Source organism: Amblyraja radiata, chromosome 1 (genome assembly GCF_010909765.2).
Source record: "Amblyraja radiata isolate CabotCenter1 chromosome 1, sAmbRad1.1.pri, whole genome shotgun sequence".
Lineage (NCBI taxonomy): Eukaryota > Metazoa > Chordata > Chondrichthyes > Rajiformes > Rajidae > Amblyraja > Amblyraja radiata.
Window position 1 is genome coordinate 66,043,519 of NC_045956.1, and position 26,508 is coordinate 66,070,026.

The 26,508-nt window shown below is 42.5% G+C and overlaps 1 protein-coding gene across 4 annotated transcripts in view; it reads left to right on the forward strand.

Annotated features, from left to right (window-relative positions):
* ndst3 (N-deacetylase and N-sulfotransferase 3) overlaps positions 1-26,508 on the forward strand; it is an 873,812-nt gene that overhangs the window by 597,439 nt on the left and 249,865 nt on the right. For all 4 annotated transcript variants that reach the window (XM_033023461.1, XM_033023463.1, XM_033023460.1 and 1 more), the window contains one exon: positions 4,228-5,533. In XM_033023461.1, the coding sequence (XP_032879352.1) occupies positions 4,553-5,533 (981 nt within the window). In that variant the 5' untranslated portion in view covers positions 4,228-4,552. The remainder of the gene's footprint in view (positions 1-4,227; positions 5,534-26,508) is intronic.

Here is a 26,508-nt window from a genome sequence, read left to right on the forward strand (position 1 = left end):
GAAATCAAAATGTTTGTCACAAAACACATTGTGAGAAAGAAAAATATTGTCAACAGTGTATTCTCCATTGAGATTACCAAAAATCTATATCTTATTATTTGTTAATTGTATGATATCCTTTGGAACTGTTATATGTGGTTTCTGTGTAATGTATGTTTCGCGTCCCTAAATGAAGATAAATGCTGTACTTCGGTGTGTTCATTTTGTGAACTAAACTGCTAAATCAAAACAGTAGCCCCCTCAATACCAAACAGCTTAATCCCATTGCATCAACACCAACACATCCACAAAACAGACTGCCAATGAATCAAAGACATGTGCTTATTTATTGTAGGTCAGTTGGTCACTGTAAATTGCCCCTAGTGTGTAGATGACTGGTAGAAATTTGTGTTTTAATGAGAAAGTGAAGCGAAGAATGGTGAACGGCTTGGATAGAGTGGATGTAGAGAGGATGTTTCCACTAGTGGGAAAGTCTAGGACCGGGGGTCATAGGATTCATGTTGGATAAGCGTTAATGGATATTTGCTCCTTGCCATGGAATAGATGGGCTGAAGGACCTGCTTCCATGCTGTATCTCTCTATAACGTCATGGCTCTGAAAAGCATTTGTTTCCATGGAGGCATATACACAAAAGGCAGCTTCTGTGTTCCTGTGGCAAGTGCTGAGCACTTGAGGTTTGATGACAGTGGAGGGAGTAGTAGGGGTGGTGTCCCACAAAAAGCGGAAAGGAAGTTCTAGCTCATAATTTGCCTTGTAAAATAAACATTGGTTAATTCAGAAAGAGGTGAAAAATATACATGCAACATTTAAATTCATTGCAGCTCTATTGCCCCATCTCTCAACTAGTCATTTTCTCGGTGTTTCTCTTATGTGATTTAACCTACCCCCCCCCCCCCCCCCCCCCCACCCCTTCCAACCCCACCCCCCAAGACTCTCCATATCTGCGTGGATCTTTTTTGCAATATAGCACAGAGGTATCATCTTAAGATATTCAATCTAAAAGTGTCAGAATATTTCTGGACATAGGTGAAACTAATTATATTCTTGAAAGCTTTAGTCGGTGAACTATCATACTTGTCACAGCTTGACACGTTGTTTTTATTTAACTCAAATCTGATGTTAGTTGCTCTGTGCTGAAGAACACACACACAGGCCAGTTGGCCTCTCAAGCCTGCTCCGACAGTCAGTAAGATCATGACTGATCTAATCTTGACCTTGAAAACACTGCTGCTGTGTGCCTATGGCCCTTTAGTGCCCTGCAGTATAGATGTCTGCCTGTCTCCACCTTGAATATATTCAGTGCCTCCTCCTCATCCGCAGCTCTCCGGAGTGCAGAATTTCAAACATTCATGAAACTGAGATAAAAAAATTCTCATCATCTCCCTCTGATATGGGCAATCCTTTATGTTAAAACTAAATGCCTTAATTCTAGATACCACAACAGGGAAAACATTTCAACCTCCATCATATCTATTCCCCTCCCTCCTCCCAAATCCTATATGTTGGAATTAGATCACTTTTCATTCTTTAATATTTCAACAAGTTTAAGCCCAAAAAACAAAGTGCTAGAATAACTCAGGGGTCAGGAAGCATCTGTGGAAGGAATGGACAGATATTTTGGGTTGAGACCCTTCTTCAGAGTTTAAGGCCAATCTGCTCAAGCTTTCTTCATGTATCCACTCCTCTATGGAAGAATCCATCTAGTAAAACTTCTCTGCAATGCCTATAATTCAATCACCACCCTTCTTATATACAGACATCAAACCTGTACACAGAACTCCTGCGGGGACCACGCCAGTGCCGTAAAATTTTGTCCAGGGACCCTGACAGTCCTTTCAGGCAAGGCAGACAATCACTTGCACCTGCTCCAACCTCATCTAATGTAACCGCTGTTCAAGATCCGCTATACATCGGTGAGACCAAATGTAGACTGGGCAATCATTTCGCTGAACACCTTCACTCAGTCCGCCTGGCCCTACCAGATCTCCCGATTGCCAAACACTTTAATTCCCCTTCCCATTCCCACACTGACCTTTCTGTCTTGGGCCTCATCCATTTCTGTCCTGGGCCTCATCAGAGTGAGGCCGAATGCAAATTGGAGCAACAGCATCTCATATTTTGCTTGGGCAGCTTACCCTTGATTTGAATATTGATTTTTCTAACTTCAAGTAGTCCTTGCAACCCTCTCTCTCTGTCCCTCCCCCACCCAAGTAGTTATACTTGTTGAGTCTCATTGTGTGTAACTCATTTTCACCAAGGCCACACCTAACAATGGCCTGCCTCCTTTATCATTGTTACTTTTTTGCATATCTTTCATTCATTGTTCTATATCTCTCTACATCATTGTCTATATCTCTTGTTTCCCTTTCCCCTGACTCTCAGTCTGAAAAAGAGTCTCGACCAGAAACATCACCTATTCCTGTCAGTCCATGCTGTCTGACTCACTGAGTTACTCCAGCTTTTTGTGTCTATTCTGGTGAATTTTCTCCAGCACAATCACATCCTTCCTTTGGCGTGATGACCCAAACTGCACTGGGTAAACCAAGTGCAGTGTATTGTAATATTGTAACATAACTTCCCAACTCATAGAGTGCCAACCTATGAGGGCAAGCAAGCCATATGCCTTCTTCGCCACTCTATCTGTGTTGCCACTCTCGTGGATTAATGGATTGGGATCATTGTCTATTATTTTACAATGTTATAGTTTCTTGCTTTCTCCTGCTTTCTTTTCTTAACTAATGGTGTTACATTTGCAGTTTTCATAACCTCTGGGATCTCTCCAGAATGCAGGGAAATTTGATAGCGAACAACCAAAGCATACACCGTTCATGCAGCCACTCCCACTGAGACTCTGCAATGCAGGCTATCATGTCCAGGGGGGGTGTCTTTCAGTAGTCCCAGTTGTGTACCCAATATATTTGTTTTGTGAAATAGGTTATTTTAACTCCCTGACTCCACTGTAGCACTGTGATCATCTATTGTATTGAGATTTAGCATTTAGTGCTTGAAGACTGATGCAGAAGAATTATTTAGTCTTTCCCATTTCTCTATTTCCCATTATTAATTCCCTAGCCTCAGCCTTTAAGGGACCAGTGTTTACTTTAGCTTACCTCTTTTTGTGTGACAGAAACTCTTACTGCTGGTGCTTTTATTATTTGCCAGAAGACTCTCACACTGTTTTGCTGCTGCGAGTAAGAATTCCACTGTTCCGTTGTTGGTGCACTTGGCTTGAGTACTCTGACTTGACTTGACTCTTGACTCCTCTGTCACCTGAAAATAGACACAAAGTGCTGTAGTAACTCAGCGGGACAGGCAGCATCTCTGGAGAGAAAGAATGGGTGACGTTTCGGGTCGAGACCCTTCTTCCAGTTACTCCATCTATTTGTGTCTATCTTTGGCTTAAACCAGCATCTGCCGTTCCTTCCTACATATTTCCTCTGTCACCTGCCTCTACTTGTATATAATTTTTGGTCATTGTTTGCTGGATTCTGAGTTAACCAACCCTGTAACTTATGACAACTCTTTAGAGTATTGTATGCCCTTTTCTAAATATGTTATAGTTTATGTTTAACTTAAAATATGTTTAACTTCCTTAGTTAGTCACAAATGCTGCCTTCTTCTTGTGGAACCTCTTATTTTCCCCGTTACAATGTAAATTTACTGAGACTCATGAAACATCTCTATTAGTGTCTGTCACTGCTTCACTATCATCTTATCCTTTAATCTATTTCCCCAGTCCATATCAGCCAAATCTGATTTCAGACCATCATAATTTCATTTCACTAAATTCAGGAAATTTGTTTCCGACCCAAGTCTCTCACCCTCAGATTGACCTTGGATTTCTATCATGCTATGATCATTAAATATGTCGAGGAAAAGCAAAAGCAAAATCAATTTACGTTTTTCTTTTATTTAGTGAGTGAAAAAGTTGAAAGGATTTAGTTTTAATGGAAATGCTTTCATCATTAAGATAAGAGATGGTGTTATTTCTCTTTTAAAAAAAGAAAAATGGAACGATTTCTGGAAAACAGATGGTCAAGCACCATTTGCAGAGCTAAATTGACATTTAAAATAATCCATTCAGCACATTGAGAGAAGAATAAGTTTGTTTAATATGTTTTTGATGGCTGATAATTGGTTGTGCGGGACCACATGAAATACTGGTGCTTTATTAAAACAGCTTGTCTGTATAACAAGTTGGGCTTTTTTTGATTGTTTTTTCTGCAGATTAGATCTGTTTGATGGAAATTTCTGATAGTTATCGCCAGCAGTGAAGGACGATCTCCCCAGGTTTTGTGCGACTTCATGTGAAGATGGAACCGCGTCCGACTTCAGGAGAAATTGACCAACGATCGACCGTGTAAACACTTGCAAAGACCCAGAAGAGAGTTGTGCCAATTGCCTTAACCTGCCAGCTTTGTTGAAGAGTATCAGTAATTGTTTCTGCAATGGTTACATGAGCTGCAGCGGTCTATGGGCAGACATTGTTTGTATTCAGCTGACTGTCGACTCGTAGAAGGGAAGAAAGGCAGAAAAAGATTCCCCTCAAATCATGAATTTTTTCATGAGGTTTCCTCGGCATTTGCGGAGGATGGTGTTCTTGCTGGCTGCCTTTTGCATGGTGAGTGTTATTATATCAGCGTATTACCTTTATACTGGTTACAAACAAGAACTGGAACTTTCTAAACCCACCCCGGAACAAGATTGTGGAGATCCAAAACATTTACCGTACAGATCATTTGAAATGAAGATTGCAAAACCGATTGACACGTCCAGAGCAGACCCGATGGTTCTGGTATTTGTTGAGACTCAATATTCACAGCTTGGACAGGAGATTGTGGCAATATTGGAGTCGAGCCATTTTAAACACCACACTGAAATTGCCCCTGGCAAAGGGGACATGCCAGCTTTAACAAACAAGGACAGAGGAAGATATGCACTTGTTATATATGAAAATATTTTAAAATATGTGAATATGGACTCGTGGAATAGAGAACTGCTCGATAAATACTGTATGGAGTATAATGTTGGCATTATAGGATTTCACAAAGCCAATGAGAATAGTGTACTGAGCTCACAATTGAAGGGTTTCCCACTGAACCTGCACACCAACCTTGCTCTGAAGGATTGCTGTATCAACCCACGATCTCCTCTGCTGCGCATCACCAAAGCTAAAGAAATCGAGAGAGGCCCACTGCCAGGCGAGGACTGGACTGTGTTCCAGTTCAATCACTCTACTTACCAGCCGGTGTTGCTCGCCAAACCAAGATTGACTGAGAGCATTCCTCACCACATCACTGACGAAGTTCTCCATGCCACTGTGGTTCAGGATCTGGGGCTGTTAGATGGCATTCAGCGAATCCTGTTCGGGAACAACGTAAACTTTTGGCTGCACAAACTTATTTTTGTGGATGCGATCGCTTTCCTCACAGGGAAAAAGTTGTCGCTCTCCTTGGAAAGATACATTCTTGTGGATATTGATGACATATTTGTGGGGAAAGAAGGAACAAGGATGAATGTTAACGATGTGAAGGTAAGAATAGTACTTCAATGGATGTAATGGTCTGACCTTGATTTTCTTTCAAACATTATTTGTTTGCATTATGTTAGATGACCTCATTCAGTGTATTCTGTACAAAGGCTTTCTGAAATGTGGACACAATAGAACATTTTCAGAAACACAAATGAAACTTCAAAATAGGTTGATTACCTTTTACCTTGAATAAACATTTATTTGTGAACTTTGCTACTCCTGCCAGAAATGGCCATGAACTGATTCTAAAGCATCAGTGGCTCACTGTTTATGACATGAAAGGAGAAAAAAAGGATTTTGTTTCTCAATGGTTCTTTTTTTTCTTTTGCCTCTGTTTCATTTGGCTGAGAGAAACCTTGGCACTAAAAGCAGGCCGCATGCACCTCTGTACTGATTAATAACTTGTATACACGCTTCTGCTTTTAATTATCTTTTGAGTCGTCAAACCGTGGAGCTCTCAAATATAGGAATGTGAGGTTAGGAATGGAATTTTGTCCAGCTCATACGCAGGAAATTGGGTACCCACATGCTGGAAAACTTGTGTAGGAAAGAACTGCAGATGCTGGTTTAAATCGAAGGTAGAAAACTTGATTGTTTGAATTTTAATATCACACGTAATGAAGATGACCACTTATCCCACTGGATTGGGTCAATTCTCCATGAAGTAAACTGGCTCAACAGTTCAGTGGCAGATGAAAGATCACTATTGCTTAGAAATCATATAACATAGCAATATTCTTTTGTGTTGTATGATTAACATGTTACCTATTGTGCAGTTAAATGCAATTTAGGTCATTTCTACAATGAATCTAGAGATTCAAATGGACTGTATGGTCGTGAGTTGCATCTATGCATCTTGTATAATTTCTGTTGTGTCTGTAAGATTCTTTGCGTTTCAAATGAACAGAGCTATGAAAATAATTCCCCTTATCGAAAGCACAATCCTCCTCTGACCAACAGTGTCTGGTGCAACAATGTTTCACAGTTGACATAGAGGTTAATAACTCTTATAATTAACAACATTAGTAATAGTGATACATAATAATTGGTCTACGGTGGTGCTTCTGAAGGCTCTTCGTCTTTATGCGTCTGCTTTTACTCCACATTTTGCCCTGACTCTCACTCCCACTCTGATTCACTGCAGATACTCGACTATTCAGTTTTCCTGCTGCCCCTAATGAAATCAGAAAGGCATTTCCACTGACTTTCCCTTTCTCAATCTTCTTCAACTATGGCATCTGTTTCCAGACTCACTTCTGCTTTCCAGATATGCAGTTTTTGACTGAAATTAATATCAGTGTCATCTCTAATATCATTCGGAATATCTTCAGTCCTTGCCATTGCCATCACTTGGGCAGAACAGTTGACATACCAAGCCTTGATGTAGCCCGATAGGATGCTTTCTATGGTGCATCGGTGGAAGTTGATAAAAGTAATTGGAGACATGCTGAATTTCCTGAATCATTTGAGGAAGTCAGGCACGTGCCATGAGTAATTACTCCAGGTAGGCAGGCGGCTCTAAAAAAAAATCTTAAACCGCGCATGCGCAGATTGTTCTCTCCTTAAAAATAAAAAATAAAAATAAGTAATAATTCAATTTGCCCAAGGCTTCTAAATCTCCTTCATTTTTTAATTACTGAATGGGTGGGGGATGGAGTATGAAGGCAGGTGGAGAGATGGTGGGAAAAACGGGAGCACACGGGACGTTGAATCAGTTGTCATCTTATTGAATGCAATACTAATTCAAGGGACCAATTGGAGGGAGAGTTCCTTTCACAGTGTGTGCGGAGTATGTGCCAGGGGTTAAAGATGCGGGGAGGGCAGGAGTGTTGAGAAGGAGAAGTTCGGAGATAGAAACATAGAAACATAGAAACATAGAAAGTAGGTGCGAGAGTAGACCACCAGGTCCGTCGAGCCCGCACCGCCATTCGCTCATGGCTGAACACTAAACAGACACACTTACCCACAAACAGTAGACACAAGACACAGAACACAAGACACTACCCTCCCCTTTATACCGCTATCACCCCTCTCCACCCCAAAAACCTCGTGATCTCCTGGGGGAGGCAAAAAACCGGATAAAAACCCAGGTCCAATTCGGGAAAAAAATCCGGGAAATTCCTCTCCGACCCCAATCTAGGCGATCGACACTTGTCCAGGAGATCACTCAGGTCTTACTATACTAACCATACCTAGGTCCATATCCCTGCCCTCTCCCCGTAGCCCCTTATCCCCTTGGCAGCTAAAAAAACATCTATTTTAGTCTTAAATATATTTAAAGTTTCTGCTTCCACTGCTCCCTGGGGCAGTGAATTCCATAAATTAACCACCCTCTGGGTGAAGAAGTTCTTCCTCATCTCAGTTTTAAAAGAGCCCCCCCTTATTCTGCAACTATGTCCCCTAGTTCTAGTTTCCCCGATCATTGGGAACATCCTCGGTGCATCCACCCGATCAAGGCCCCTCACGATCTTATATGTTTCAATGAGATCGCCTCTCATTCTTCTAAACTCCAAAGAGTAGAGTTCCAGCCTACTTAACCTTTCCTCATATGTCAATCCCCTCATTGCAGGAATTAATCTTGTAAACCTTCGCTGCACTGCCTCCAGGGCTAGTACATCCTTTCTTATGTATGGACCCCAGAACTGTACACAGTATTCCAAATGTGGTCTCACTAATACTGTGTACAGCTGCAGCAAGACCTCCGTGTTTTTATACTCAATCCCCCTAGCAATAAAGGCCAAAACTCCATTGGCCTTCCTGATTGCTTGCTGCACCTGCATACTAACTTTTAGTGATTCATGTACTAATACCCCTAGATCCCTTTGCGTTGCATTACAACGCAGCTCCTCCTCATTTAGAAAATAACTTGCCCTATCATTTTTTTCCCCAAAGTGAATGACTTCACATTTATTAGTATTAAACTTCATCTGCCAAGTTGTTGCCCACTCACCTAGCTTATCTATATCCTTTTGCAGACTCTTCCTATCCTCCTCATCCCCTACTTTTCCTCCCATTTTTGTATCGTCCGCAAATTTTGATATATTACACTTGGTTCCCTCCTCCAAATCATTTATATAAATTGTGAACAACTGGGGTCCCAGCACCGACCCTTGCGGAACCCCGCTAGTTACCGGTTGCCATCCCGAGTATGAACCATTTATCCCCACTCTCTGCTTCCTATTTGTTAGCCAATCCTCTACCCATGCTAATATATTACCCCCAATTCCATATTTTTTTATTTTTAGCAATAGTCTCTTATGTGGCACCTTGTCAAAAGCCTTTTGGAAGTCCAAGTATACCACATCCACCGGTTCCCCTTTATCCACCCGGGTTGTTACTTCCTCAAAGAATTCGAGCAGATTCGTTAAACAGGACTTCCCCTTCACAAAACCATGCTGGTTCTGTCCGATGAAGTCATGTTTATCCAAGTGCCCCGTTAGTGTTTCTTTAATAATTGTCTCTAACATTTTACCCACCACCGATGTTAGACTAACCGGTCTATAGTTACCCGCTTTCTGTTTACTTCCTTTTTTAAATATAGGTGTTACATTGGCCATTTTCCAATCCACTGGGACCGTTCCTGCCTCCAGGGAGTTTTGGAAAATGATCACCAATGCATCCACAATCCCCACCGCTATCTCCCTCAAGACCCTTGGATGTAATCCATCAGGCCCAGGGGATTTATCCTCCTTCAGTCTCATTAATTTCCCTAATACCACCTCCTTGGTGATCTTAATAGTATTTAGCTCCTCCATTCCTACCGCCCCCTGTTTATCCAACGTTGGAATATTTTTTGTGTCTTCTATGGTGAAGACTGATACAAAATACTCGTTTAATGCCTTTGCCATTTCCATGTTCCCCACCAACAACTCTCCAGTCTCACCCTCCAATGGACCAACGTTCACCTTAGCCACCCTTTTTCTTTTTATATAGCTATAAAAACTCTTACTATTAGTTTTTATGTTGTTTGCTAAATTCCTTTCATAGTCTATTTTCCCCGTCTTAATTAATCTCTTAGTTATTTTTTGCTGACCTTTAAATGCTTCCCAATCCTCTACCCTCCCACTATCTCTGGCTACCTTATATGCCCTTGCCTTCAGCCGAATACTATCCTTTATAGTTTTACTGAGCCATGGCTGACTGTTCTTACCCTTACCCCTTTTTTTCTTCATAGGAATAAATTTTTCTTGAAGGTTATACAGTAGACCCTTAAACGTACACCACTGCTCATGTACCGTCTTATTCTTGAGTCTGCTATCCCAGTCAACTTTGATCAGCTCAGTCCTCATACCTTCATAATCCCCCTTATTTAGACTAAGCACCCTAGCCTGAGTTTCAACCTGCTCCCCTTCTATTTGAATATGGAATTCGACCATATTGTGGTCACTTGTTCCCAACGAGTCCCTAACTATGACATTTTTAATTAATCCTGCTTCATTACACAGGACCAGATCCAAGATTGCCTCCCCCCTTGTCGGTTCTGTGACATACTGTTCTAGGAACCCGTCTCTAATACATTCTATAAATTCTTCCTCTAGTCTACCCTGCCCAGTTTGGTTTGCCCAATTAATATGAAAATTGAAGTCCCCCATGATTACAGCAGTTCCCTTTTTACATGCGTCAACTATTTGCAGATTTATGTTCTGACTAACAGCGTCACAGCTATTTGGAGGTCTATAAATTACACCCACTAGTGTTTTTTTCCCCTTGTTATTCTCTATCTGTACCCAAGCTGTTTCACTATCCTGATCCTTCAACGCAATATCCTTCCTCTCTATTGCCGTTATTCCTTCCCTTATTAAAAGGGCCACCCCTCCGCCCTTTCTTTCCTGTCTATCTTTCCTAATTGTCGAGTACCCCTCTATATTTAACTCCCAGTCCTGATCCCCTTGCAGCCATGTCTCCGTAATGGCCACGATATCATAACTATATATACTTAATTGCACCGTTAATTCATTTATCTTATTACGAATACTCCGTGCATTTAGATAAAACACTTTCAGATGATTTTTACTACCCTTCCTTTCCGTTTTTGCCCCTTTTACATCTAGAGCTTTATCTTCACACATTCTGTCTCCTGTCACATTTTGACTTTCCGCTTCCCCACTGATACCCTGCTCTATTTCCTCTACCCCTGCCGTTATTACCCCCCTTGATACCTCCCCCCCGCTACTTAGTTTAAAGACCTCTCTACTGCCCTAGTTATATGATTTGCCAGGACCCCAGTCCCAGCACCGTTCAGGTGAAGTCCGTCCTTACAGAACAGATCCCCCCTGTCCCAGTACTGGTGCCAGTGGCCCAAGAAACCAAACCCATTTTTCCCACACCAGTCTTTGAGCCACGCATTCAGCTTTTTAATTTTACGTACCCTCGCCGATTTGGCCCGTGGCTCAGGTAGCAATCCGGAGATCAGTACCCTCGAGGTTCTGCTTTTTAATTTATTCCCTAACTGCTCAAACTCCTTCAGCAGATCCTCCTTCCTCGTCCTTCCTATGTCATTGGTCCCCACATGGACCACGACCACTGGATCAAGCAAGACACATGCAAGAAATCATGCAAGACACACTCTCCGCGGTGCTCCGGGCACGGACAGCAGAACTGGCTGCCACTTCCGGGGAAGGAAGCAGCTCGGGTGACTGCGAGCAGCCACCGGGACCCGACAGCAGAACCGGCTGCCACTTCAGTGCCTTCTGCCGGCCCGCTCACCTCTGGCAGTGCTCTCCGTCTGAACACCTCTCACCTGCCGTTCGCCGGCTTCACTCATGTCAACCGCGTCCCGCAAATCCTTAAATTCCCACAGCTGAGTAACCTCAATTGGTCCCTTGAGCGCGCTGTCGGAATTTAAGGGTTAGCGGGAAGCCGGCCGGCGAGCGGCAGGAGAGAGGTGTTCAGACGGAGAGCACTGCCAGAGGTGAGCGGGGACCAGCAGAAGGGGCTGAAGTGGCAGTCGGTTCTGCTGTCTGGTCCCGGCGGCCGCTCACAGTCACCCGAGCTGCTTCCTTCCTCGGAAGTGGCGGCCAGTTCTGCTGCCCGTGCCCGGAGCGCTGCAGCAGCCACCCAAGCTAATTCACAATGCTCCTGCCTTCCCCGCAACTTTACCCCAGGCCAGACTCCTCAAACACTGTGAAAGGAGCTCTTCCCCCTACCCACCCCGGGAAATACAGTATTTAAAAACACAAAGTACCAAGAAATGTATTTACCATGGTATTGGTACACGAACTCCATTCTTCTCTCTTTGCTTCCTAACATACCCTTCAGATAATGGCAATCCATATTTGAAAAACCCATCAAGAAACTAGCGGTGCGCATGCGCAGTAGGCTGCTGTGCATGCGCAGTGCTGCAAAGGCAGAATTTCAGCTGCTTTCAGTCCCGCTTGAAATTGACGGCTTCAAGCAGCACGGACGGCACGTGGGCTGCACAGACCTTCACATGTTACAAGTGCTGCGGTTGAAAGGCACGGAGAATTATGCCTACCTAAGAGATCGATCTCTTAGATAGGCATAATTCTCCCATGCCTTTACTATTTATATTTAATGATTACCATGTCATAATTTTAGTCAGGGTAGGCAGTGCCTACCTTGCCTATCCTGACGGCACGTGCCTGGAGGAAGTAGAGGCATTGGTGCACTCTCTTGGCCTTTGTGTCAATGAGATTGGACTAGGATACATTGTTGAGCCCATTCAACAATCCCATTGGCAGATAACCTTAATGGACATTGTAGTTACCCCCAGAAATCATATAGTCTGCCTACGTCAACTTGCCCTACAAAGTATGAGACCTGATAGAAGTATATACAATTATGAGAGGCACAGATGGGGTTTACAGTCAGAGTCGTTTGGAAGACTCTGACTACCTACCCTATCTATGCCTCTCATAATTTTATATGGAAAGGTCAAATACTATACTATAGGCCATAGATTTAAAGTGAGATGGGGAAAGTTCAAAGGAGATCTACGAAGTAAGTTGTTAACACAGAGTGAGAGGTGCCTGAAATACACTGCAGGGGAAGTGGTGGATGCAGACATGTTCGCAACGTTTAACAGGCATTAAGAAAAAACATGAGTACAGGCAAATAAAAGAGGTATGAGTTTAACTTGGCATCAAAGTCAGCATATACATCATGGGCCAAAGGGCCTGTTCGTGTGCAGTACAGTTCTATGTTCTACCCATACAATATCACCTTAGTGATGCCCCGTCAGTTTAGTTTCTTGCTTCTCACCTTGTCTGTGGACCCTTGGACTGACACAGTTGTTCTGCACAAAATCCCTGTGAATTGGCTTTCTGACATTGCTGAAGCAGTTTTCAACCTCTGCCTTTGAACTGGTAGCCTTCAGATTTTGAGAATAGTTCTATTATTCTGAAAGGCCTAAATTTCAAAAATTGGAAGGGAAGAGCAGTAGGATTTCTGAAGACGGTTCCTGAATAGAAACGTTACTTATCCATGTTCTCCAGAGATGCTGCCTGACCCGCTGAGTTACTCCAGCACTTTGTGTCATTTTCAATTATTCAGAAATTGCTACATCACTTTTGAGGTATATCTATATCACTTGTTATAATATCTTTCACTGGCCTCAGATTCAGAAATATATATTTTTTCTCTGTGACACCTTATCTGGTCTCCTTTTAAGACCAACTCCCTATTTTGCCTTATGGGTGTGTTTCAAAATCTCATGCTGGCCTCCTACAATCCACAACCTTCTTCCCTTAAATGTCACTGCCACCATTGCATGCTCCACTTCTGACCTGCAGTGCAATAGACATAAGCCCAGCCTTTAATGTCTCTGTCAACATTGCAAAACTATGTCTCTCAAACATTCCCATCGGTACTGTATTGTATTATCTTTATGACACTGAAGCTACAGCTGTTATTAATATTACCCCACTTTCATTAGGACTTCTGCTCCCCCACCCATCTGAAGACATGCATCATCATGCAGCTTCTTCTCACCCTTGGCTCTATGCCACGTGTCTATTGAGTTTTCTTGGTAAATATGAACTAAATCACTCTTTCCACCTTCATGGAAGGTGTAAGTACAAATTTATTATTATTATCTCATATGCTGAGGTACAGTGAAAAACCTTTGCTTGTGTGCTATCCATTAAAAACAGATAATACTACACATTAATACAATCCAGCCTTACACATGCAAAAGGTAGAATGAAGAGAAAGATACCAGGGTGTTGAATCTATTTCTCAGTATTGTAGCCAGTCCCAGAGAAAATATCCAATGTCCGCAGTGACGTAGAGTCAAGAATCACGTCAAGAGTGTTTAATTGTCACATGTTCCAACAACAGGACAATGAAATTCTTACATGCAGCAGTATAACGGGCCCATAAACACAGTGTTCATAGATAACATGATAAACAAAAATGATTCAATAAATTTAAAATCCCAATATTAGTTGAAAATGCCTGAATCTTTATTGCAACCAAGACATTTCATAGTTTATTTAGTGTTTGTAGTGTTCATATTTGCGGTAGGATGGACTGTTGCTGAATTCAGCTGTGTGGATGCCAGTGCATTAGTGTCAGTCCCTCGCAGTTCCATAATTGGTCTGACTGAGTTCTAACCCTGTCATCTCATGGTTTAGTCAAATCACAATACATAATCAGTTAAATCAAGCCCTGCGATTTATTCTTAGTAATGCAAGATACAGATAGGAAAGGTTATAATCCTAAGCGATCAACGCAAAAGCTCGAATCACCCTGGTGATCAGCTGTATGCTCCACATTTCATCAACTAAGCACGTACTTGGGCATGTGGATGACAAAACATTGCATTATGTTTTAGTGTCTCCATGTGTGGCTGTGGGCTGCCATTTTCTAGGTGCTTAAGTTCCAAGGATATCATATCAATCATGTAATGGTGCACACCATTGTTGAGCTGGAGAACTGTCCTTTGAACTATCTCTGTTGATGATTTATGGATATTTGTGCAACTTGAAGTACCAGGGGTGATTTGTCTCATATCCTTGTGAAGTGTAATGGCTGTGTTAAGTTGCTTTTCCTCTGTTTGTTTCAGACAGTTGTATTTCATTTTCTATTAGTGGATAAATGGCATCAACAAAACAATAACTGCTTTCAAGAAATCGTAATAGCTCAGCTTATAATTCTGTTGGCTACATAAAGTATTCTTGGAATTTGGTTAACTGACATTTTTACGTTTTCTGTTCCGGCAGTTTGAGTCAAAAGAACATGGTTAATTATGTGTCGGACTGTCACAGCTGATTTCTGTTATAGCATTTTCCCACCAAAGTGCAATGTGTTTTATACTGTAGGTTTGGCGATGAGCATCCACCCTGAAATGAGTAGAGAATTGAAGCCACAGAGACCATGACATATCTTAATCGACATCCCTTGATATTGCTGGACCAATACCTTGTGCTTTAACTGGTGTTATTTGTACTTTTCTTCCTCCACTCTGCTTAGTGGGTCAAGAAGAGCAAATAAGCACGTATCAGCAGCTGCAGAACCGAAGTATACGTGACACATTCAAATCATTAGGCATATTTGATCACCAGTTGTCCAATCCGGCAGTCATTGATATTGCAAAGTTCGACTGATAGTTTAACCATTTTGTTGTTGTAGTTCCACAGACCTTTCCGAGTTATGTTCTGAATATTTTTTGGGGTGATCCGAATGTCATTGGCAAGGCCAGCCTTCATTGCCAGCCCTTTATTGCTTTTACGAAAGTAACAGTGAGTTGGCTTCCTGAACGCCTGCATTTTTTCTGGTGAATGTAAACCCACAGTGCAATTGGTAAAGGAACACCATGATTTAGACCTATTAACAAAGAAGGAACGGTGAGAAATTTCAAAGTCATAAAGATAAATGCGTTGGAGGAGGAACTGTAAGTGATGGTGCTCCCATGCATTCATTGCCCTGGCCCTGCTGATGATAGAGATTGTGGGTTTAGGAGGTATGTCAGATTGTCCAAGGGAGTAAAAGCAGGGAATTTTGTAGATGGCACGCACTGTAGCTACTGTGCACCAGTGGTGGAAGCAATGAGTGTTTACGATGGTTGATGGGGTGCCGATCAAGTGGGCTGCTTAATCTTGGATGCAATGAAGCATCTTGACAGTCTCATCTAGACGGATGGAGAGTATTCCACTGTAGTTCTGACTTGTGCCTTTCAACTGGTGGAAATATTTTGTGATTTTAGGAAGCAGACCTAATGTAGGACACTCAGCCTTTGACCAGTTCTTTATCCATGGAGTGAATTTGAGCGATCCAGTTGAGTTTCTAGTCAGTGTGGATCGCAGGATGATGGGGAATCAACAATGTTAATTTAATTGAATGTTAAAAGTGGGTGATTAGATTATTTCCTGTTGGAGATGGTCATTGCCAGGCCAATGTTACTTGCAATTTCTCTGTCTGTGCTTGAATGTCATCAAATCTTGCGCTACTGGGCATAGAACATTGTACAAATGTCAAAAAGAACCTCACCTATTGTGATGGAAGGAAGATCATTGATGAAGCAACTGAAGGTGATTCGACTACACTTCCTCGAACTCTTGCAATAAAATCACTGATTGGTGCCGATTTAGTGGGCCAAAAGGACTGTTTCCGTGCTGTTTTTGTAAACTAAACTAATTTGCTCATTTGTTGCCTTAAAATCAACATAATCAAGCATCATTGCACCAGGCAATTCACACTTCTCCCCTCTCCCGTTGAGCAAAAGATACAAAAGCCTGAAAGCACATACTGACAGATTCAGGAAGAGCTTCTTCTCCACTGTTATCAGACTGCTAATGAATCCTCTCATAAGCTATGGTTGTAGTCCAGATCTGCCAACCTACGTATTTCATGTGGTCTTTGCACTATTTTAAAAATCTGCACAAGTTTCTCTGTAACCATAACACTATAACCCTGTTACACTGTAGCACTGTATTATGTACTCTGGTACTTTTCTCTTTGCACTATCTGTTGTACTTGGTATAGTTTGATTGTACTCATGTATAGTATAATTTGACTGCTTAGCACATAAACAACGTTTTTTCACTGTATCTCTGTACACGTGACATTAATAAATCAATAGTAATACCAAGGGTACCATACCTCTAGAATGTGTGGACCAAGGCTTTGATAGTCGAGGCCAGTTCATTGGCTATATTTAAGAGGGAGTTAGATGTGGCCTTTGTGGCTAAGGGGATCAGAGGGTATGGAGAGAAGGCAGGTACGGGATACTGAGTTGGATGATCAGCCATGATCATATTGAATGGCGGTGCAGGCTCGAAGGGCCGAATGGCCTACTCCTGCACCTAATTTCTATGTTTCTATGTTTCTATAAGGCTGGAGCCAAATAGTCCTGGCAAAACCCAAAGTGGACGATGGTGTGTTGGATATTAATAAGTAGATGCAGCTTGATAGCATTGTCAACAACTGTTGATTATTGAGAGTTGACTAATTGGGTTGTGGTTAGTTGGATAGGATTTGTCCTGCTTTTTGTGAATGTCACTTAACTCACAAATATTAATAACAATACTGAAAGACTCGTGATGGAATTATGCAGCATGGAAAAAGGTCCTTCAGCCCACCACATTGACACAAAATAACCTCCAGTTGGACTGTGTCGCTTTAAGTGTCTGTCTAAATGCCTCTTAAACCTAATAATTGTATCTTAATCCACCACCTCCTTGGGCAGCACGATCCAGATATCAACCTCTCATTGTGCAAATGAAAATCCATTGTCACACCCAAAACATATGCCCTCTCGTTTTCTTTGATACCTCTACCACTGAGAAAAGATTGTGTCCATCTGTGCAATCTATGTGTGTAATTCCTCAGCCTGCTTCATTCCAGAGGAAAAAAACAGCCTATCTAAGCACTCGCCATAAGGCCCTACTATCCAGGCAAACATCTTCTATATTCTCCCCAGCATAATCACATCCTCCTTATAGTGTGGCATACTGTGTAGCGACCAGAACTGTGCACCCCATACGCAGCCTCAGCAGAGTTTCCACTCCAAGACATCTGAGATATCCTCTTTCCTCAGTACCCAATGTCTAGCTCAAATGTCACAAATCTGCCTTTCACTCTGGTTGACATAGACTAGTACTGCACAGGAGCGGGCACTTTGGCCAACAATGTTTGTGCCAAACATGATGTCAAGTTAAACTGATCTTATCTGCCTGCACTCGTTCCAGATCCTTCTATTCCCTACACTTCCATGTGCATATCTAAAAGCCTCTCAAATGTCACCATGGTATCTGCCTCAACCACCAACCCTGGCAATGCGTTCCAGGTACCCACCGTTCTCTGTGTAAAAAAACTTGTTCTACACATTTCCATTAAACTTTCCCCCTCTCCACTATAGCTATGCCCTCTTGTGTTGTTCATTTCTTCCCCGGGGTAAAGGATTTGATTGTTTACCCTATCTATACATCTCTTCATTTTATATACTTCTATCAAGTCACCCATCAATTTCTGATGTTCCTGAGAAAACAATCCAAATCTATCCGATCTCTCCCTGTAACTGAAAACCTCTAATAAAGGCAGCATTCTAGAAACATCCTCCAAAGCCTCCACATCTTTCCTGTAATGGGGTGTCCACAACTGCACACAATACACCAAAGAAGGCCTAACCAAAATCCTAGAATTTCATCATGACTTCCTGACATATTCAATTACCCTTGCAATGCAAACAAACGTTTCATATGTTATGCCTTCTTTATCACCCTATTTACTTGTGCTGCTGCCTTCAATGAGCTGTGAACTTGGACTCCAAGATCCCTCTGCACGTCAATGCTGTTCAGGGTCTTGCTATTAACTGTATACTCTCTCCTTACTTTCAACCTCCCTAAGTACATCACCTCTAACTTGCTCAAATTAAACTCCATCTGCCATTTTTCCACCTATTTCTGCAGCTGGTCAATATTCCGCTGGATCTTCTGGCAGCATTCTTCACTTTCTGCAACTCCTCCAATTTTGATGTAATCAGCAAACTTACTAACTTACTCACCAACCCATCAACATTTTCGTCTAGGTCATTTATATTTATTACAAACAGCAGAGGTCCCACCTAATTATTATTAGTATGCTCAGGCAGAATATCAACCTTCCACAACAAGCCTCTGCCTTCTATGATTAAGCCAGTACCGATTCCATATAAGCAAGTCATTGGCAAGCTCACATATCTTCATCTTCTGGATCAGCCTACCTTGAGGGACCTTATCAAAAGCCTTATTAAATCTTCTCAATATACATATTGAATAACTCTTATTCATAACTGCCAAAGATAATTGATCACCTCTTTTACTCACCTAATTTCCTTCTGTGGATATTTTCTACAAGGTTGGGTTGATGCCTGCATTGTAACTGTGTGACTAGAGGTGTGGCTAGTTCTGAAGTGCAAAACTTCAGTAGTACAGTTGGGATGACATTTGGTCCTTTTGTTTTTGATGTACCCAGTGAAGAGTAGTTTGCCCTCTGGCATTTGTAGCAAAGAAATGAACTTAAATCCCAAGTCTAGCAAAATATTGCTCCAATCTTTAAAAAAAAATATATTACTTAATTACATTTGCTATACTTTTTGTGGTCGTCATATACAAGATTTCTTTACAAAATGTGTTGAATGATATCTGAAGAATCCTTGCATAGATTAAAATGATGATGCATGGGACTATAGAATTGACTTCAAAATACAGAATATGACTTCAAAATTACTTCCATCTACCCATTATATTTCTGATAAACATGCAGAATAACCCATCTGGTTACAGTAAATAAACAGAACCATTGTTTCATGTCCGTGAGGCAAAAAAACCTTGAAAGGTTGTGGTGAATTTAACCTTCACCAAAATGAATGAGTTGGCTTTGGATAAGATGTAAAACATGCAAACCTGACGCAAAACTACACAGGTCTGGGGGCTTTGAAGGAAATGGAGCAAAAAGCCAGCAGTGCCCAAGCTCATCCTCACCATCAGTTGCTGCTTGTAGCAGCAGGCTCCTTGCCTTCCTCTGCACCCACACCTGTCGTGGATGATCATGAAGATCATTCAGCAGTGGTCTAATTGAATAAAAGGATGCAAGTCTTGGAATCAGCCCACGTTTCTGATGTCCCTCGGTAAAGCTTCCATTAACTGTGTCCCCTGCTCTGAGGATGCCCTCTTTGCTGCCATTTTGTGTTTGATTTTGTTTTTCCCAATAGTTGGTTTGCTGAAAACTTATTTTAGTTTTCGCTCTGAGTATAGAAGTTGGGATGGCATGTTGAAGTTATATAAGACATTGGTGAGGTCACATTTAGAGTATTACTAGACTAAGTGGGATCCGTTGGGTCTGTCACACAGGAGGCTTCGTCCTCCAATACAATATTCCACCACTCACCCATGGCCCCCAACTGCACAGGCGCAGCTCATTTTCCCTCATCCCCAGCACTCTCTCCCCCTACTCTTCACCCTCCCACTTCTTTCCCCTCTCCTCCTCCCCTCCCCAATCCCTCCCTCACCACTCTCTCCCTCTCCTTTCCCTACCCTCAGTCACTCACTCCATAACTCCTTTCCCCTCCCTACTGCCCTACTATCCCTCTACCCCCCACCCCCCTCATGCCTCACCTCCCCAATCCCTCCTCACCACCCCCACTGCCCTCCTCTCCCTCTATTCCCCACTACCTACCTCCCCCACCCCCTCCTCCACTCCACCCTACTCTCTCTCTATTCCCCCTCCTCCCCCACTCCTAACCTCCTCCCTCTTCTTTTCCCTCTCCTCCTACCCTCCCCCAATCCCTTCCTCACCTCTCTTCCCTACCCTCAGTCACTCCCTCCCTCTCTACCTCCATAACTCCTCTCCCTTCCCAACTCCCCTCCTCTCCCTCTATCCCCTCTCCTCCCCCACCCCCTCCTCCACTCCACCCTACTCTCCCTCTATCCCCTCTCCTCCCCCACTCTCCCTCCTCCACTCCACCCTCCTCTCCCTCTATCCCCTCTCCTCCCCCACCCCCCTCCTCCACTCCACCCTCCTCTCCCTCTATCCCCTCTCCTCCCCCACCCCCTCCTCCACTCCAGCCTCCTCTCCCTCTATCCCCTCTCCTCCCCCACCCCCTCCTCCACTCCACCCTCCTCTCCCTCTATCCCCTCTCCTCCCCCACCCCCCTCCTCCACTCCACCCTCCTCTCCCTCTACCCGCTCTCCTCCCCCACTCCCCTCCTCCCCTCCACCCTCCTCACCCTCTATCCCCTCTCCTCCCCCACCCCCCTCCTCCACTCCACCCTCCTCTCCCTCTACCCGCTCTCCTCCCCCACTCCCCTCCTCCACTCCACCCTCCTCACCCTCTATCCCCTCTCCTCCCCCACCCCCCTCCTCCACTCCACCCTACTCTCCCTCTATCCCCTCCCTCCCCCACCCCCCTCCCCAGGATCTCGAGGTTGCCGCTCATCTCCCTTCTTCCATGCCCCGGAGGAACTTAGAGCCAGGCCTCGGATTGGCCCAGAAGCATTAGCAGCTGCGGCCACAGTGGTGGGGAGAGAGCTCGGGGATAAAAAGGACGAAGAGCCAAGGGAGAGAGGGGGGATATCATGGGGGAGGAGGGCAGGAGTCAGCGATGGGGACTAGAGGGGAAGGGGCTGGAGCTGTGGGGCGTTGCGATGGCGGTGCTTTTGGGACTCACAGCGGGCGCTGGACACTCTCCTCCGCCGGGATCAGATTCACCGCTTTCCGTCTGGTGACATCTCCGACGATGGGCCGGGCCGCTTCCGGTCACTCTGAAAAATGTGTCCAGTTGGAGGCCTCTGCGTCCCTCAGCTCCAGTAAAGACGCGATGGCGCAGGAAGGGGCGGACCGTCCCGCGAGAGACAGGAGAAGATACCAATCCGCACGGCTTTGACTGGCAGGACAGGAGATCGACCTGAGCACGCACGGTTTTTACAATTTTTAAACCTCGCTATCATTTACAATATACCACCGATCGGAACGAAACTCGTTGCATCTGCAGCACAGGAGAACAAAAATCATAGCGCTATCGCGTACTGTTTTTGCGCAAATAGAAAAATTGCGTAAACCGGAAAACCACAAGATCAGAGTTTGAGTTATGTATAGATAGATAGATGTTCAGTTTTGGGCACCATGTAATAGAAAATATGATGTCAAGTTGGAAAGGGAGCAGCAAACATTTACAAGGATGTTGCCATGACTAGATGGTCTGAGGTAAACAGGCTAGGACTCTATTCCCTGGAGCACAGGAGGATGAGAAGTGATCTTATAGAGGTGTATAAAATCATGAGAGGAATAGATCAGGTGCACAGTCTCCCTTGCCCAAAGAGGGAGAATCAAGAATCAAGGCATAGGTTTAAGGTGAAGGGGGTAACCTTTTCACGCAAAGGGCGGTGGGTGTATGGAACGAGCTGCCAGAGGATGTAGTTGAAGCAGGTGCTATCGCACGTTTAGGAAACAATTAGACAGGCACATGGATAGGACATGTTTTGAGGGATATGGGCCAAATGCAGGCGTGGGACTAGTGTAGATGGGACATGTTGGTCGGTGTGGGCTGGTTGGGCCAAAGGGCCTGTTTCCACGCTGCATGATGCTGTGACTCAATTTTTATAGATGCATGTATCTAGTGAGGTCAACAATTATTGCCCGTCCGTAGTCATCCTTGTTTATTGAAGTCAGCATGACATGCAGTTCAAGCGGGGAGCCTGCAGGTGGGGGTATTCCTGTACTAAGTAGTTTCACAGTTCATTCTGCAGGGTGGATCCAAGGGGTGAATCTGGAGTCACATCTAGGCCATTCCAAGTAAGGATACCAGATTTCCTTCCTTGTGGGACATTGGTGAAGCTAAAGGGTTTTTAATGACAAGCCAGTGCACCCGGTTGTCATAGTGGCTGATTCCCTTCCCCTTTAAATTCTAGATTATTTACTGAATTTAAATCAATCAGCAGGCAGAGAAGGACCTTGAGGTTTTCAACTCCGGCTGCTGTTATTATTCCTGTAATTTAGTCACCATCATAGTCTAGACCAATATCATCAGTCAGAGACCAGTATGAGGTTAGTTAGGAACAGCAAGTGGAATGCCACATGGCCTTTAAGTGTAGATAATGGGTGTTGGTGGGCTATTCCATGGGGGAGGGACTGTGGTCATGAACTATGACACCACAAACAAGAACATCTTCCTCCTCCACCGACATCTCTTCAGTGGCATATCTTAGAAATTGTTGTAGGCAACATTGGATGAGGGGGCAGAGTTTACTGGAGCTGACATAAGGCTCCTCTGCCACCTTTCAGAAGTGAGCCAGTCTGCATAAGGCTTGAAGTATAATACATGGGGATGAAATGGATGCAGATGTTGTACACATGAGGGTATATACACATGAATCTACATACAAAGGCTAGAGAAATAAAGAAAGTAGTATTTTTTTATTCTACGAATCTGAATTAGGACTTCAAATGAGTGAAAATATAGTTATCTAATATGGTGTGAATTGCAGGTTTGATTATTACTGTTTTGAAAGCCCCTCAGGATTAGACTAAATAGACCTTGAATAACACACAGCAGCTGAAGTTAACTATATGCACGACTTACAGCAATTCTTGTTGTTCAAATGAAATAAGCTTTGTGTTCCTTGTTAAATAGGCAGTGTGCTCTTTTCAGAGTACTACATTTTACACCAATTTACAGGAAATATTACTGGATAAAAAAAATAGAATGGAGTAAGAGAGGCTGTGAAACAGGCTTCATCTGAAGGTTGCAAACTGATGTATAACGTGTCATTTAAAATCAGGCAGAAAATCTGCAAAATGTCTTCTTTAATCTCCATCCTAGATGAGCAGTCCAGATCTTCAAACTCACAGTAATCATCAGGTTGTTGTGTGTGGTAAAACTTGGATGTTGTCTATTTAGTGACTTCATTAGTTTGCTCAGCTGTAATACCAAATTGCCAGGGTTAACAAACCTGTTTCTTTGAACATAATGATAGAAAATAGCATAACAGAACCATCTGCAGGCCTGTAAGCATCCATAGAAAATGAAGATTTTAGCATGATGATCTTTCACCAGAAAATGGAAGTTACCAGAGATTTTCAACTGGCCAAAAACCAACCTCCATTTTACACCTCACACTGTCTCGGCAAAGCCACTAATATAATCAAGTACGAGTGGCACTCCCTCGTCTCCCCTCTAACCATCGGGCAAAAGGTATAAAAGTATGAAAATGCACACCTCCAGATTAAGGGACAATTTATTCCCATCTGTGATCAGACAACTGAACCACCCTACCAACAACTAGAGAGCAGTTCTGAGCAACTATCTACCTCATTGGAGACCCTTGTTCTATCTTTGATCGGAGTTTACTGGACTTTATCTTGCACTGAACATTATTCCCTTTATCATGTATCCGTACACTGTGGATGGCTTGATTGTAATCATGTAGGTATGTTGCAAAGCCTACCTGAAGCGTCGCTGAAAATCTGTCGCTGCGGGTGTGCGCGATTTTGGCGCCGTTTAGAGGGGGCGGGTTTAAAGCGCGATTTTCTCTAGGCTGTTCCAATCGAAGATGTTCAGCCTTGTAAAATATTAACGAAAAATCGCTGAAAGACCCCGTCGCAAAAGCTATTATTAGTTTTAAAGGCCTTGAATAATAGTTATAGTAGTTTAAAAATCAATCTCTAAACCCGCGACCACCAGCAACCGCAGGGTCTCATAAAGTAGGTATGTTGCAAAGCCTACCTGAAGCGTCTTTGAAAATCTGCCCCAGCCCGTGTGCGCGATTTTGGCGCCGTTTAGAGGGGGCGGGTTTAAAACGCGATTTTCTCTAGGCTGTTCAAAACGAAGATGTTCAGCCTAGTTAATTATTAACGAAAAATCGCTGGAAGACCCCGTCGCAAAAGCTATTATTAGTTTTAAAGGCCTCGTAAAATAGTTATAGTAGTTTAAAAATCAATCTCTAAACCCGCGACCGCCAGCAACCGCAGGGTCTCATAAAGCAAACCACAGAAGGTAAGTTGTATATTTTTACATTAAAAAGGGCTTCTAACGATCCCTTTATACAAAGTTTAATATTGCGAGTAGCTCATTTTGGCCCCATTATATCCCGCAGTATTTTTCTGGGCATTTGAGGGCACAAATCTACCGCAATGTGAACGTTCTAAACCAGCGCGTTCACAGGATCTCACTAGAAAGCTGATTTAAATGGGCATTTATTTACAGCAATTAAACACTGAATTCCTTCCATTTGGTCTATAAATTAATGTAAATGAGATTTAAAAATCATGTTTTATTGTGAATTATTTGTGAATATTATTTGGACATTTAGGCTATTTAAAAATGTTAATCATTTATTAAGAAATGGATAGATGTTTAGATCTAGTAATTGAAGTCTGAAATTAGCTACAATTGGGTAACTAACTAATTATATGCTTTAATTTCAGGTCATCCAAGTAAGATTATTTTATATTTGTTTCAGAATGCTTCAATCTATGATAACTGAAAATTTCATTCAGTTCTCTTAATTTTTAAGAAAGTTATGGGCTTTTGACTGTTCACGATCACAGCTTTTTTGTTATGTCCATAGAAAATCAATAGGGAACAAGATGCTCATTTCCCAGTATGAAAATGGCCATAACTTTTTAAATACTTGAGATATGAAAGTGAATTAGGTGTCAAATTAAACTTATTTTTATGCTTTATCTGATGGGATAAATTGCAGACTTGATTTTTAAAATCTCAAAATTTTGTAACATTGCTACATAAAGCAGACACTTGAAGGTAAGCTGTATATTTTTACATTAAAAAGGGCTTCTAAAGATCCCTTTATACAAAGTTTAATATTGCGAGTAGCTCATTTTGGGCCCATTATATCCCGCAGTATTTTTCTCGGCATTTGGGGGCACAAATCTACCGCAATGTGAACGTTCTAAACCAGCGTGTTCCACGGGGACCCACTAGAAAGCTGATTTAAATGGGCATTTATTTACAGCAATTGAACACTAAATTCCTTCCATTTGGTCTATAAATTAATGTAAATGAGATTTAAAAATCATGTTTTATTGTGAATTATTTGTGAATATTATTTGGACATTTAGGCTATTTAAAAACGTTAATCATTTATTAAGAAATGGATAGATGTTTAGATCTAGTAATTGAAGTCTGAAATTAGCTACAATTAGGTAACTAACTAATTATATGCTTTAATTTCAGGTCATCCAAGTAAGATTATTTTATATTTGTTTCAGAATGCTTCAATCAATGATAACTGAACATTTCATTCAGTTCTCTTAATTTTTAAGAAAGTTATGGGCTTTTGACTGTTCACGATCACAGCTTTTTTGTTATGTCCATAGAAAATCAATAGGGAACAAGATGCTCATTTCCGAGTATGAAAATGGCCATAACTTTTTAAATACTTGAGATATGAAAGTGAATTAGGTGTCAAATTAAACTTATTTTTATGCTTTATCTGATGGGATAAATTGCAGACTTGATTTTTAAAATCTCAAAATTTTGTAACATTGCTAAATCATGTATTGTCTTTCTGCGGAATGGTTAACACGCAACAAAAGCTTTTGTTGTACACATGGCAATAAAGTAAACTCAACACAACTCGTCATGAAGTATAAAGCCCGCAGTAAAGAAGCAAAAGAGGAAAAGGATCTTTGATTAGGTTGAGGTCAGGAATTGATTGAGTGACAGAGGTATGATTGTCTGAGACAAGCACAGGTGGTCATTAGAGAAACAGCTGAAGTGGAGAAGGGGAGATGGCCATGGAAAATTAGACAAAACAGAAATGCCCCTTTGGCTGAGAAAGTAATCAAAGAAAAATAGAAGAAAAAAAAACAATCCATTGGTTGCTCGGAGTGATCAGTGCACACTGGGTGTGGGGTAGAGGGGGTGGGCGCACAAGGCCAACTCCTTTTGATTTTGTTCTCATGTTAAGGGTTCTGCTGAACCCAGACAATATTACGCACACCTATTTTCTTGGAGAAAATGAGAGTTGAAGTTAAGGACTGAAGGCAATGTTACCATTGTTATACCCAGAAGGTCAC